The following is a 13,310-nucleotide window of genomic DNA, read 5'->3' on the forward strand; positions in this document are numbered from 1 at the left end:
GCTTCGGAAAAGGCATAGCCTGAGCTATTAACCTCAATTTCCTTATCAACCAGCCTATCACCTCGTAACACTGAAATTTCCCTGCCCAAAGATATAAACAATATTGTGTGTGTGTGAGAGAGAGATGGTTTATTGCTTCTCAAACTCTTTGCAATGTTCAGTAGACTGCACCATCCAGTTTTGTAGGACTGCTGCTTGATGGGTTTCATTCTTGCCTATCTGAATGTAGCCAGCAATTCCTCCTTTTCCCTCCCCTTGTTACCTGCGGAGCTTTCAAAAATCTATCCTTACTTCCACCACCTCTCCAGTGTATCTGCAACATTGGGCCTGCTTGTGATACTACTTTAATCCCTTGTCCTACCATTGACAGCAAAGCTTTTAGCCACATGATCCCTACTAAAATATTATTTAGGTTCTTCCTAGGTTACTGGCCTTCCTCATCCTTAAGTTCCCCAATTTCAGTAACCAATTGTTTAAAAGATGCCAGTGTTTTTATGACCATTTCCTTAGAACAGAGGAAGCTGAGGAATGACTTAATTGAGGGCCTAGATAGAGTAGACAGGAAGGGCCTGTTTCCCCTAGTGGAGAGGTCAATTACCAAGGAGCACAGATTTAAGGTGATTGGTAGAAGAATTAGAAGGGACATGAGGAAAAGCTTTTTCACCCAGAGGGTGATGGAGGCAGAAACCCTCAACTCATTTAAAAGGTACCTGGACATGTACCTGAAGTGCTGTACCCTACAAGGCGGGATTCAATTGGGTGGCTAGTTTTTTTTAAGCTGGCGCAGAGACGATGGGCTGAATGGCCTCCTTCTGTGCCGTAACTTTTTTATGGTTCTATGGCTCATCCTTGTGTAAATGAGAAGTTCTTGACAGCTTTAACATTTTACATTGAATCATTTCCTGTGTCCAATCTTGCTACTCATCTTTGGGATTTACTTTTTCCATTCCCATAATAAATAATGCTCACACTTGTTTGTATAAAACATTGAGAGTGTTAGGTATAGCATGATTGCAGTATTTAGGGAGAAAAAAAAACAGATCAGATGAGATTTTATGTATGAAACATAATGTCATGTTTTTTTCAAGCACTGAGGCAACCTCATGTTTTAAATTGGCCCTTGTAGCTCTCCATGAGGTTAGGCAAGCCCCAAGTGATGCAGAACACTGCAGTAGAACTTGCCTGGAAGCATTGTATGCTAGAACTAGATTCTCTGAAGCTGAGTCTTTATACACTTGAAGACAGCTATGCTGGGCTCTTTGTAAAGTTTTCAGCAAGTTGCATCAGAATAAATCTAACAATCCTGATAACATTCAATAGACATGGTAAATTTTAAACCAGATAACAATCTTGAAGGATGAAAAAAAAAAAAATGGAGCAACAAATGAGCCTTATCCCTGCTTAAGACGTGCTACCGGACCCGATGACGTGTCGGGTTCTGTCTCGGGTCAGACACACAAAGTAAATATTGCTAGTAAGTGTTTAAAGGGAAAAAACCTACCGGAGCTGGGAGTCTGCGACATCAAGGAGAGAAACCAAGTGAGTGTCTATGATGTCATCACTCTCATGCTGCAGCTTTGGAGTCGCAAGGTAGATAAAGGGAATATGCCAGTGGTCGGATCAGGTGTGGGGAAAAAAATGGGACTCAGGCTGGGTTTTTTTTTCCTTGACCTGAGCAGGCCTTTAATCAACGTGAGTTAAGAACTATAACAGGAGGAAAACTAAGGCTTTAGGTAGGAATGAGGCCTTGGGGAAGGTCACCTGACATGCCCTGCATGGAGAGAATATTGGTGATTTCTTACTCCCCCCTATGAACAACAACAACTTTTCAATTCAAAGTTTTAAAAAGGTACAAGAAAAAGAGTTAACTGGTGGTATAAGATTCCCTCCCAATCACTTTGTACTTGTTGCAAAACAGGAACTTTAAGCCTTCACAGAATACTGTTAACATAAAAAAAGTCACAAATTTATGCAAGAATAATTTTTATTGCTGTTGTGTATTTAACGTGATAAATACGTAATATACTATTCAATGAGGTTTTATTAGGAAACCATTTATTTGAAATCAGTTTCTAAAGTGCACATTTGACTACTGCCAATAGAAAAACAAAGGAAATGGAACAGCATTTCATCTAAATGTACAATGATTCTGTATATTTGTCTCTTCTATGCAAGGTAAAACTACATTTCCATTCATAAAGAAATATGCAGTTGAAGGAAATAGGCTAGCCCAAGACATAACACCTACTTACTAATTCTTAATAAGCCAATGCTTTTAGTTTTTATTTCCCTTATATTAACTATTCTTGAATTGCAGATGTTTCTAAATGCAAGAAAACAAATATACAGAGTATTTGGCTTTTAAAGAACCACATTTTACATTTACTTACAGGAGTTCATTTGCCCAAGATTCTGCTTCATTCCTGCACCAAGGATACTTTTCTATACTTGGGTGACTGTCCATAATAGCCCAACAGAAGCAGTTTCCTTCCATGGTGGTTTTAAACACTAATCCCTGTTTAATGAACAATTGTTACCTGAGGTGCTCATGCACCAGCTGAAACCAAATGCAGTATGGCTGAGGAAGTCATTAAAAGGTCTTTTACTTTTAGACTAATTTGTTTATACATTACTTTTATTTCATGGCTAGAGATTACCACAATGTTCCCATTATGTGGTATACAAGGCATAGGTTAAGTGCTTCAAAACTTCAGACATACATACATTATATACAAACCAAATAGATTAACTGCTGATTGCGCAAGGAAAGACGTGATACTGAGGTCAGTGAGTATTGGTGTCACCAATGCATCTCTTATACTGTCCTCATATGATGTACTGTCATTATCACCACTGGGTTTTCATTTTACTTCAATTTGCAAACCAGTCTCAAAATCCTCAAGAATGATATGCTATCAGTCCAGGCAATGTAAACCAGTAGCAGAAATTCAGATTTTCATGCTTCAGTATCAGTCCAACAATAGATCAAGTCCACATTTTATGGAAAGGCAGGTAGCCTGACCTGCTTTACATTCACCACAATGGTCCATGGTGCATAGTAGATTCAGCAATAATGGAGCACCAATTCAATTTTATCATACCAACAGTTTAAAGTGCAAATGTTTTTTAATCATGAAGCAAAGCACACCATCAGTGAGAAGGAAAATATTTTTCAGATTTCTAAGAGAAGCTCTCCAAGATGTAAAAGATAAGCTCCATCACAACTGATCCTTCACTCAGCTGACAAGCTCCACTATGGATTACTGGAACCAAAGCACTGTCCAGGTCATTCATATACTGTGCAGGAAGGGGCTGCCCGTTGCTACCAGCTTGATAGCCAACCTGAATAAGTAAATGAAGTCATGAAAGTAGATTGGAAACTTTGCACACAAAAAAAACATGCAAGTTTACAATTTATTTGAACATTTCCTAACAAATGTAATCAGAATAAGACAAGCAAAATGTTTTTGAAGCTATCAATCCACCTCTCATTTAAGTTGACATTCAGGATCATTCTCATCTCCTTTCTGCCTTGGCACCTCAATTATATCCCTCTACTTTGTTGAATCAGGGTTTCTTAAAATGCTTCAACCAAGTTCACATTTATTTCCCCAAATAGCAATCTATTCTATAAGCGCAAAGTACTAAATTGTACTAAACTCTTGGCTTCCTTAGTTATTTTGTTCCTATAATCACATCTCCTGATTCTCCACAACCATCACTTACTCCACCCCACAGCAAATTTAAATGAACCATGAAAATTGGCAAAGGAGGCAAGTCAAAACCCATAGTACCATACTCGTTACCCCTCTCAACTCTGACCATGAAAAAGTCAGAAGCATTAAACACAATCTGGACAATTCTTTATGTAAGCTTACGGATCTGCATCACCATTCTAGCTATTTTAGAAGTGAAGAAAACAGGTTATTAATTAAAGCTGAGTTTGCTTTGATAAAATGCAAGATTTAGTCTTAAGTACCTGGTCTGAATCAAGTGTGACACGGAGACCCAGTTTTGCCTTTCCATCTTCTTTCAGCAGCTTAAGGTGGGGGCAGAGTGCTAAGCAAAATGCTTTGGCCACATTCTCTGTAAGTTTGCTATGGTCAGCTGGGTCACTTAGACCACTGGGTTGGTCCTCACTCTGCAGGAAGAACACCTGAAAATAATAATATTTGAGTTTAATGACTTTATATGAACCAATATGCAATCACGTGACAGGAATTCATAAACTGTTACAACAACTTGCATGTATATAGCACCTTTGGCATAGTAGAACGTTACAAGGTGCTTCACTGAAGCGGTAGCACATAAGGAGATATGACAGGTGGCCATAAAGAAGTAGATTTTAAGGAGTGTCTTGTGGGGGGAGAATTGTGCTGGAGAGGTTTAAGAAGGGATTTCTAGAGCTGAATGCCTAGGTAGCTGAAGGCACAGCCGTCACTGGTTGAGCAATAAAAATCTGGAATGTACAAGAGGCCAGAACTGAAGGCACAGCAATCTCAGAAGGTTACAGAGATATGGAGGGATTTGAACACAAGGATGAGAATTTTATTAACATAAAATTGCAAGATACTTGTCTTCAGGAAAATTAAATACCTATCATCACCTCTCCCAGCTGTGATGTCATTGCAAGCACTACTCTACAAATCAGCAAGAGCCAAAAGGCAGTTAAAGGCCTGTAGTTTGGCAAAGCTGCGAGACTCCTGTCACTGGAGCTCTGCCATCATGTTCTGGAGATGAATGCCTTTAAATGACATTTCAACAGTTACTGCTTAAAAACAAAGACACACTCTCTGCATATTGTACAAACCTATAATTCTCAATAGTGACTGCCAAATATTTGCTTGCACCCTCCCCCACCAAAGACAGGTACAGAAATTGGACCCATGGGCTGCTGCACCCTGACAAAACAGTGTCACTCACAGATCATCAAGAGTCACTAATCAATGAGGTAAACAACTGGAACAGCACATATATCCCCCAACAGAATACTTTTCCTGGATATGGAAAGGGCATCAGGCTGCAGCGACCCTTGAAATGGATCAAAATCCTGTAAATCACACTCTGCTTCAGTGAGCATCACTGTACAATATCCCACCAATAGGCATCCAGGCAGGACTGCTTCTTATCCCTCTCTTTTTGCTGTGTACACCAACAGCAAATTCAGACATCCATAAAGTTTAGAGTGGAACAGAACAGATAATTATAGACCAATGATGTACATTAGCAACTTTCCTACCTCCATGGCAAATTCTGAACAAAGGACTTTATGCAACCTTGATGTACAAATTAAACTACTTTAAAACAAAATTTATGGTACAAAATAATTCAACTCACTTTCTAGAATCCTGTGGTTTTGCAGTCCAAGTCAGGTTCTCAACCTGCTGCAAAAGGAACCCTCACCAAGCCAGCATATACACTAACCTCCACAGATGGAAGAGCCTTCCAACATCACTTCTAGGAAGGGCAAAATCTGAAATCCTGCCTCCACTATCTATATTCAAAAGCGCCTCTTAACTCTTCAGGGCAGGGCAGGCCAAAGAAAAGCAAGAATCAATCTCCCCTTTATGACATGATGTAAAATTCCCAGAAGCACTTAGCTACAGCAGGCTCATTCAAAGGAAAATTAAGATAGGGATAGGGCCACTAAGGGATGCACAAGACAAACTCACTGTTAATGACAATGAAATGGCAGAAATACTAAATAATTACTTTGTCTCAATATTTCCCAGGAAGACTAACAAGGTGGACATGACATTTGAAGAAGAGATCAAAAAGGAAATCAAGGCATTTAAGATACAAAGACAAGGATAACTGGTAGCATAGACAAACAGAGAGGATAAAAGCCCTAGTCCTGATGGATTGCTTCTCTGCATGCAGAACAAATCCAGGGAACTACAGACCTGTTAGCTTAATGTCAGTGGTAGGACATATATTGGAATCTTTACTCCCACATGTGATAGAAAAATATCTCAAAACTAAAAATACAATAAATAGCATGGATTTCAAAAGGGTAGATCATGCCTGACAATCCTTATTGAATTCTTCGAAGTAACAGAAAGAGTAGACATAGGTAATGGATGTAATATACATTTCAAACGACCTACAATAAAAGATACTACTTAATGGGCTCAGGATTACAGTCAGAGGACAAGGAGAATTGACAGCAAACGTTACAAAACAGGAGTTAACAGTAGTTACTCAGGCTGGGAGAAGGTGGGAGTAGTGTTCCACAGGGATCAGTTCTGAGACCACCGTTGTTCACCATTTGTATAGATGATCTGGACTCGGTAATCAGATGTACTATCTCAAAATTTGCAGATGACACCAAATTGAGGATGTAGGTAATACGGAGGAAGATTATGACAATATATAAAGAGAAAAAAGGTGCTGACCAGCAGAACCAAAACAGTGGAGGACAGTGGCGCTTCTGTCCTACCCAACCTAAAAAAAAAGTGCCTATCCCAAGATGCCCACAAAATTAATGCAGAACAATGAAGCTGACGTAACAACGCATTTTAAATATATTTCTCTGTTACCTCCGTCCATCTGATGACCTTGCCATTTGTTTTGAATTCTGACCCATGAAATATCTTTACGCTTGTAATTTCATCCATGGATTTTCCATCAATTGGACTGACAACACTACAATTTTAAAATCAAACAGTTTAAATCAGTGCACTGATAATTTGGTAAATCACAATCAGAAGCGCAAACACCTTTTTTGTAAAGCTGCATTTTGCTGAAGTCATCATATACTGAAGACAAGCATCTAATTTTATAGATTATTTGGAGATCTGTTCTACCCTCACAAGTAACTGCACATGGATAGCAATTACAAATTAGATCAGCGGCTAAACCAAAATGACACACAAAGGCAGTGTTGCATTCTAAACAGCTGATTCCATGCTTAGCCATTTTAAAACATTAATGCCCATGGACAGCATTGTAAAGTGATCTCTGTCTGTATTTCCACTTTCCAGAAATATGTGCAGTAAATTCAGGCAGTGAGCAGCAGCAAATGAGATTTGTAGCCAATGTTCCCTTTAAGCTGCAAGACAAACTTAAAGTCCCCACATAGGCCACGGACAAGTCAGCCCCTTTAAATTACCACTAGTGCGCAGCCACGCAAAAAATTTAAAGGGCTGTACACTCCAAAAGAAATTAAAGGGAACGTTCATAGCTCTTCAGCACTTTTAATTTCCTATTGCAGTGACTGATATTATGCCTCACTAGTCTACACAAACTCCTGATCATTCTCATATTGATGAGCTATTTTGCGAGCTTAATTTTACAAATTAAGTTTTTAAGTTGAGTGTATTCTAGTTTCCCCTCCCTGCCTAGTATCGCGAAGGCAAATATTTACCCTTTGTTGATATTTTTGTCATCTTCTGTCCATTGGATGTGAACATGTTCCTGTGCTTCTTCTGCATCAATTTTGCCACAGGTTATGGTAAAATCTTTCATCTCTCGTAGTGCCTGTCGCAGAGAATCCATTGTTTCAGCTGAGATCTGTACCATCATACCATCTGAAAATACAGCATTCAAATAAACATTTGTTTGCAGCAAAACAAATCAAGGATAAAAAAACACAGATCTTCAACTGTGTTCTGAACAGGATGCAAATTTGCATGTTTTTTTTAATCAAACATATAAAACAATCCAACTGTAAAAAAGTAATTTTTCATAGCAAGTGCTGGACAGTTAAGAAACCATCCAGATTTATTTTTCCAGAACAGTACAAAAATATAGTTTTTAAAAACAAGATTCTAAATTTATTAACCCCACCTTGAATATTCTATGTATCCTTTCTTATTCATTTGTGGGATGTGGGCATTGCTGGCTAGGCCAGCATTTATTGCCCATCGCTAATTGCCCTGGAGAAAATGGTGGTAAGCTGCAATTCTTGAATCACTGCAGTCCTTCGGATGTGGGTACACCAACAGTGCTGTTAGGAAGGGAGTTCCAGGATTTTGACCCAGCGACCGTGAAGGAATAGCGATAGAGTTCCAAGTCAGGATGGTATGTGTCTTGGAGGGGAACTTGCAGGTGGTGGTGTTCTCATGCATCTGCTGCCCTTGTCCTTCTAGTTGGTAGAGGTCGTGGGTTTGGTGAGTTGCTGCAGTGCATCTTGTAGATGGTACACACTGCTGCCACTATGCGGTGGCGGTGAAGGGACTGAATGTTGAAGGAGGTGGATGGAGTGCCAATCAAGCAGGCTGCTTTGTCCTGGATGGTGTCGAGCATCTAGAGTGCTGTTCGAGCCGCACCCATCCAGACAAGTGGAGAGCATCCCATCACATTCCTGATTTGTGCCTTGTAGATGGTGAACAGGCTTTGTGGAGACAGGAGGTGAGTTACTCGCTGCAGAATTCAAAGCCTCTGACCTTCTCTTGTAGCCACAGCATTTATGTGGCTGATCAAGTTCAGTTTCTGGTCAAAGGTAACCCCCCAGGATGTTGATAGTGGGCAGTCAGCGATGGTAATACCACTGAATGTCATGGAGAGATGGTTAGATTCTCTCTTGTTTGAGATGGTCATTGCCTGGCACTTGTGTGGCGTGAATGTTACTTGCCACTTATCAGCCCAAGCCTGGATATTGCCCAAGTCTGGCTGCATTTCTACACGGACTGCTTCAGTATCTGAGGAGTCACGAAGGGTGCTGAACGTTGTGCAATCATCAGCGAACATCCCCACTTCTGACCTTAGGATTGAAGGAAGGTCATTGATGAAGCAGCTGAAGATGGTTGGGCCTAGGACACTACCCTGAGGAACTCCTGCAGTGATGTCCTGAGACGGAGATGATTGACCTCCGACAACCACAACCATCAATTGTGCTAGGTATGACTCCAAACAGTGGAAAATTTTCCCCGATTCCCATATACTTCAATTTTGCTAGGGCTCCTTGATGCCATACTCCGTCAAATGCTGCCTTGATGTCATTCTCACTTCACCCCTTGAGTTGAACTCTTTTGTCCATGTTTGACCCAAGGCTGTAATGAGGTCAGGAGCTGAGTGGCCCTGACGAAACCCAAACTGAACGTCAGTGAGCAGGTTATTGCTGAACAAGTGCTGCTTGATAGAATTGTTGACGACCCCTTCCATCACTTTGCTGATGATTGAGAGTAGACTAATAGGTAATTGGCCGAGTTGGACTTGTCCTGCCTTTTGTGGACAGGACGTACCTGGGCAATTTTCCAAATTACTGGGTGGATGCCAGTGTTGTAACTGTACTGGAACAACTTGGCTCGGGGCACAACTAGTTCTGGAGCATGTCTTCAGTACTATTGCAGGAATACTGTCAGGGCTCATAGCCTTGTGCAGTACCCAGTGCCTTTAGTAGTTTCTTGATATCACATGAAGTGAATCGGATTGGCTGAAGACTGGCATTCGTGATGTTGGGGACCTCAGGACAAAGCTACAACGGAAGATTCACTCGGCACTTCTAGCTGAAGATGGATGCAAATGCTTGAACCTGGTCATTTGCAAACAAAATCTTTGGTAATCGTCATGATGGCCCTCTGTTTACAATATAGAACTTTCACTATTCATTTGGACAACCAGAATCAATACTGGGTCTATGCATGACACATTGGTGTTGTTAAAGTATCACCTTTGTAATGGAGGGGTGAAATTGAAATGTACCCAAAACATAAGTTCTGAACTAGATAATGCATTAACGATTGAAATTGATCTTTTCCCCTCAGTTGCATATTGTTCAGTACCATTACCTTCTACAATGCTAGACTTGGCCAGGTAGCCAGAAGATGATTTCAGAGCACCGCTGAACACAAAAAAGCTGGCTCCTGTTACTGCAAAACAGAATTACAGAAAACTTGTCACTTACGCTTACCGTGGATCACTGCTATCATGAGCTATGCAAATGACAATACTACCTTTTTTACAGACTCCATTTGACAAAAGAATTATATTATAATAAACACTTGGAATAGTAGTTTCATACAAAAAAATGTAAACCAACACAAAAAAAAATTAAATGTTGGAATAATTTTGTTTTTTCAGTTAAAGACAAGGCAACCTCGTCAGCACTTACCCTTTCTGGGCTGGTTGTGGATACTGATGGCCTGTGTTTGGTAGTTCCCATCATCATTCTGAACACACACCAAATGTGAATCTGCCTTCTCATTGAAGCAAGCTCCAAATGCTAACACATGCTCATTGGATTTGTTCATCGCTTTCATCATCTTCATCAGTTTGACCCCATAACAAGGAGACAGTTCAATATAACCAGTCTTTAAAGGATTAAAAATGCTACCTGTACAAATTCCATTACTGCACCAGATAATCTAAACTGCATGTATGAAACAAATATGAACAGAGTTTAAGCACAACATCTAAAACTGTGCTCGATGCTAAGTATTAGGATAATTTAAAAAGCAGCTGGGTTTATATATTTTAGCATACACACTTTCCTATAATTGACAAGGGTTTAGTATTTAGCACACAAACATGGGAGTGGCTGGTATTGAGATTCCTATCCAGTAAAAAATGATTTAGTAAATGTTAGCAGTACTGACCATAATGTAAAGCGTGATGGTGTTTGCGGAAACAGGTGGGGGTGAGAAGAATGTTTGATCATTAACTTACCTAAAGTGATACTTGATGCAGCTCTGCTTTCCTACCACAAGATGCTACATTTGTGTTAATTGCAAATTAGCAAATCCTGGGACAAAGTACCAAAACAACACCTCTTTCCCATTTAAAACTCCAGTGCCCTGCTTACATTTTGGAACAATTTCAATATTTACTCAGATACCACTTCATAATTTACTCAGCTATTACAATCCAGATCTTACCTCATTATGTTCAGTTGGGCACTTGCTTTTGCAATGAAATCTTAGCACCAGTATTTCTCATTATTAAATGTCATGTCATCTATCTGCAAGTTGCCAAGTCCTGTTTTTGCATCTGAATATTTTCACAACATTTAATTTACTATCAAAATTATAACTTTGTACTATTAGCCACATGCCATACAGAGCTGTATATGGCACAGAAGACCGCCATTTGGCCCATCGAGTCCATGCCAGCTCTCTACGGCATTATCCAGTCAGTCCGAATCCACCGCTCAATCCCCACAGCCCTGCAAGTTTATTTGTTCAAGTGGCTATCCAATTTCCTTTTGAAGTCATTGACTGACTCCACTTCCACCACCCTTGTGGACAGCGAGTTCCAGGTCACGACCACCCACTGCATAAAAAAGTTCTTCCTCATATCCCCCCTGCATCTCTTGCCCAAACCTTCAATGTGTCCCCTAGTCCTTGTACCATTAGTTAATGGGAAAAGCTCATCATAATCTTGTACACTTCTTACCTTCCGAGAGCGGAGCGGAAAGCAGTCGAACCTCTTCCAGTGTGCCGGAGTTTTGAAAAAAAAAGCCAATAGTGATGTCACAGGAGAGCTGCAAGGTGATTGGTTGGTGAGTCACTGCTGTTAGGGAATAGCTCTAAATAGCTGGGTAAGTATCTCAGGTAAGAAAAGTTTAAAGTTTATTTCAAATATAGTAAGTAGTGTTTTTTTCAGGGCGTTCTGTAGTAACGAGGACCAGGGAAGAAGGGCCTGAGAGTAACTGATATTATTGGACATTAAGATCTTCCAGAAGGTTCAATTTAATTTAAAGGGTTAAGGCATGGCAGGAGAGCTCAAAGCCATGGTGTGCTCCATGTCGAAAGCCAGGAACAGCATGTGTGCAGGAAGTGTGTCCAGCTGCAGCTCCTGGAAGCCTGGGTTTCGGAGCTAGTACAGCAACTGGGGACACTGTGGAGCATACACGAGGCGGAGAGTATCGTGGATAGCACATATAGAGAGGTGGTCACACCGCAGGCTCAGACTCCACAGGCAGGAAGGGAATGGATGACCACCAGACAGAGCAAAAGGACTAGGCAGGCAGTTCAGGAATCTCCGAGGGCTATTCCCCTGCAAAACAGGTATACTGCTTTGGATACTGTTGGGGGGAATGGCCTCTTGGGAAAGCAGAAACAGCCCAATTCGTTGCACTACAGTTGGCTCTGCTGCACAGGGGAGGAGTAAAAAGTGTGGGAATGCAATAGTTATAGGGGATTCAATTGTAAGCGGAATAGATTCTGTGGCCGCAAAAGAGACTCCAGGATGGTATGTTGCCTCCCTGGTGATAGGGTCAAGGATGTCTCAGAGCGGATACAGGACATTCTGAAGGGGGAGGGTGAACAGCCAGTGGTCGTGGCACACATTGGTACAAACGACATAGGTAAAAAAAAAAAAAAGGATAAGGTCCTAAAAGCAGAATATAGGGAGCTAGGAAGTAAGTTGAAAAATAGGACCTCAACTGGTAGTGATCTCAGGATTACTACCAGTGCCAAGTGCTAGTCAGAGTAGAAATAGCAGGATATATCGAATGAAGAGATGGTGTCAGCAGGAGGGTTTTAGATTCCATTGGCATTGGGACCAGTACAAACTGGACAGGTTACACCTGGGCAGGACCAGGACTGATGTCCTGGGGGAGTATTTGCTAGAGTGGTTTGGGAGGGTTTAAACTAAAATGGCAGGGGGATGGGAACCTTTGCAAGGAGTCAGAGGAGGGGGGATCAAAGACAAGAACAAAAGACAGTAAGGGGAATAAGAAAAGTGATGGGCAGAGAAATCAAGGACCAGATTCAAATAGGGCCACAGTGAAAAATAGTGGGAAAAGGACAGGTAATGTTACAAAAACTAGCCTCAAGGCTTTGTGCCTTAACACGTGGAGCATTCGCAATAAAGTGGATGAATTAATCGTGCAAATAGATGTAAACGGGTATGATATAGTCGGGATTACGGAGACATGGCTGCAAGGTGACCAGGGATGGGAAATGAACATCCAGGGGTATTCAGTATCTAGGAAGGACAGACAAAAAGCAAAAGGCGGTGGAGTTGCATTGCTGGTTAAAGAGGAAATTAATGCAACAGCGAGGAACGATATTAGCTCTGACGATGTGGAATCTGTATGGGTAGAGCTGAGAAACACTAAAGGACAAAAAACATTAGTGGGGGTTGTATATAGACCCCCAAACTGTAGTGGTGATGTTGGGAATGGCATTAAACAGGAAATTAGAGATGCATGCAATAAGGAAACATCTGTAATTATGGGTGACTTATCTGCATATAGATTGGGCAAATCAAATTAGTCACAATACTGTAGAGGAGGAATTCTTGGAGTGTATACGGGATGGTTTTCTGGACTAATATGTTGAGGAACCAACTAGAGAACAGGCCATCCTGTATTGTGTAATGAGAGGAATAATTGACAATCTAGTGGTGCGAGACCCCTTGGGGAC

The 13,310-nt window shown here is 40.9% G+C and overlaps 1 protein-coding gene across 1 annotated transcript in view; it reads right to left on the reverse strand.

Moving 5' to 3' along the window:
- Positions 1 to 1,994: 1,994 nt before the first annotated feature.
- The window catches only part of zfyve9a (zinc finger, FYVE domain containing 9a), a 175,941-nt gene continuing 164,625 nt past the window's right edge, over positions 1,995 to 13,310 (reverse strand). The window contains exons 14-19 of the mRNA XM_068037133.1: positions 10,055 to 10,205; positions 9,732 to 9,812; positions 7,367 to 7,529; positions 6,540 to 6,645; positions 3,980 to 4,156; positions 1,995 to 3,342 (exon numbers count right to left, since the gene is read on the reverse strand). Of these exons, the coding sequence (XP_067893234.1) occupies positions 3,181 to 3,342; positions 3,980 to 4,156; positions 6,540 to 6,645; positions 7,367 to 7,529; positions 9,732 to 9,812; positions 10,055 to 10,205 (840 nt within the window). The 3' untranslated portion in view covers positions 1,995 to 3,180. The remainder of the gene's footprint in view (positions 3,343 to 3,979; positions 4,157 to 6,539; positions 6,646 to 7,366; positions 7,530 to 9,731; positions 9,813 to 10,054; positions 10,206 to 13,310) is intronic.

The sequence above is a fragment of the Heterodontus francisci genome, chromosome 8 (genome assembly GCF_036365525.1).
Source record: "Heterodontus francisci isolate sHetFra1 chromosome 8, sHetFra1.hap1, whole genome shotgun sequence".
Classification (NCBI taxonomy): domain Eukaryota; kingdom Metazoa; phylum Chordata; class Chondrichthyes; order Heterodontiformes; family Heterodontidae; genus Heterodontus; species Heterodontus francisci.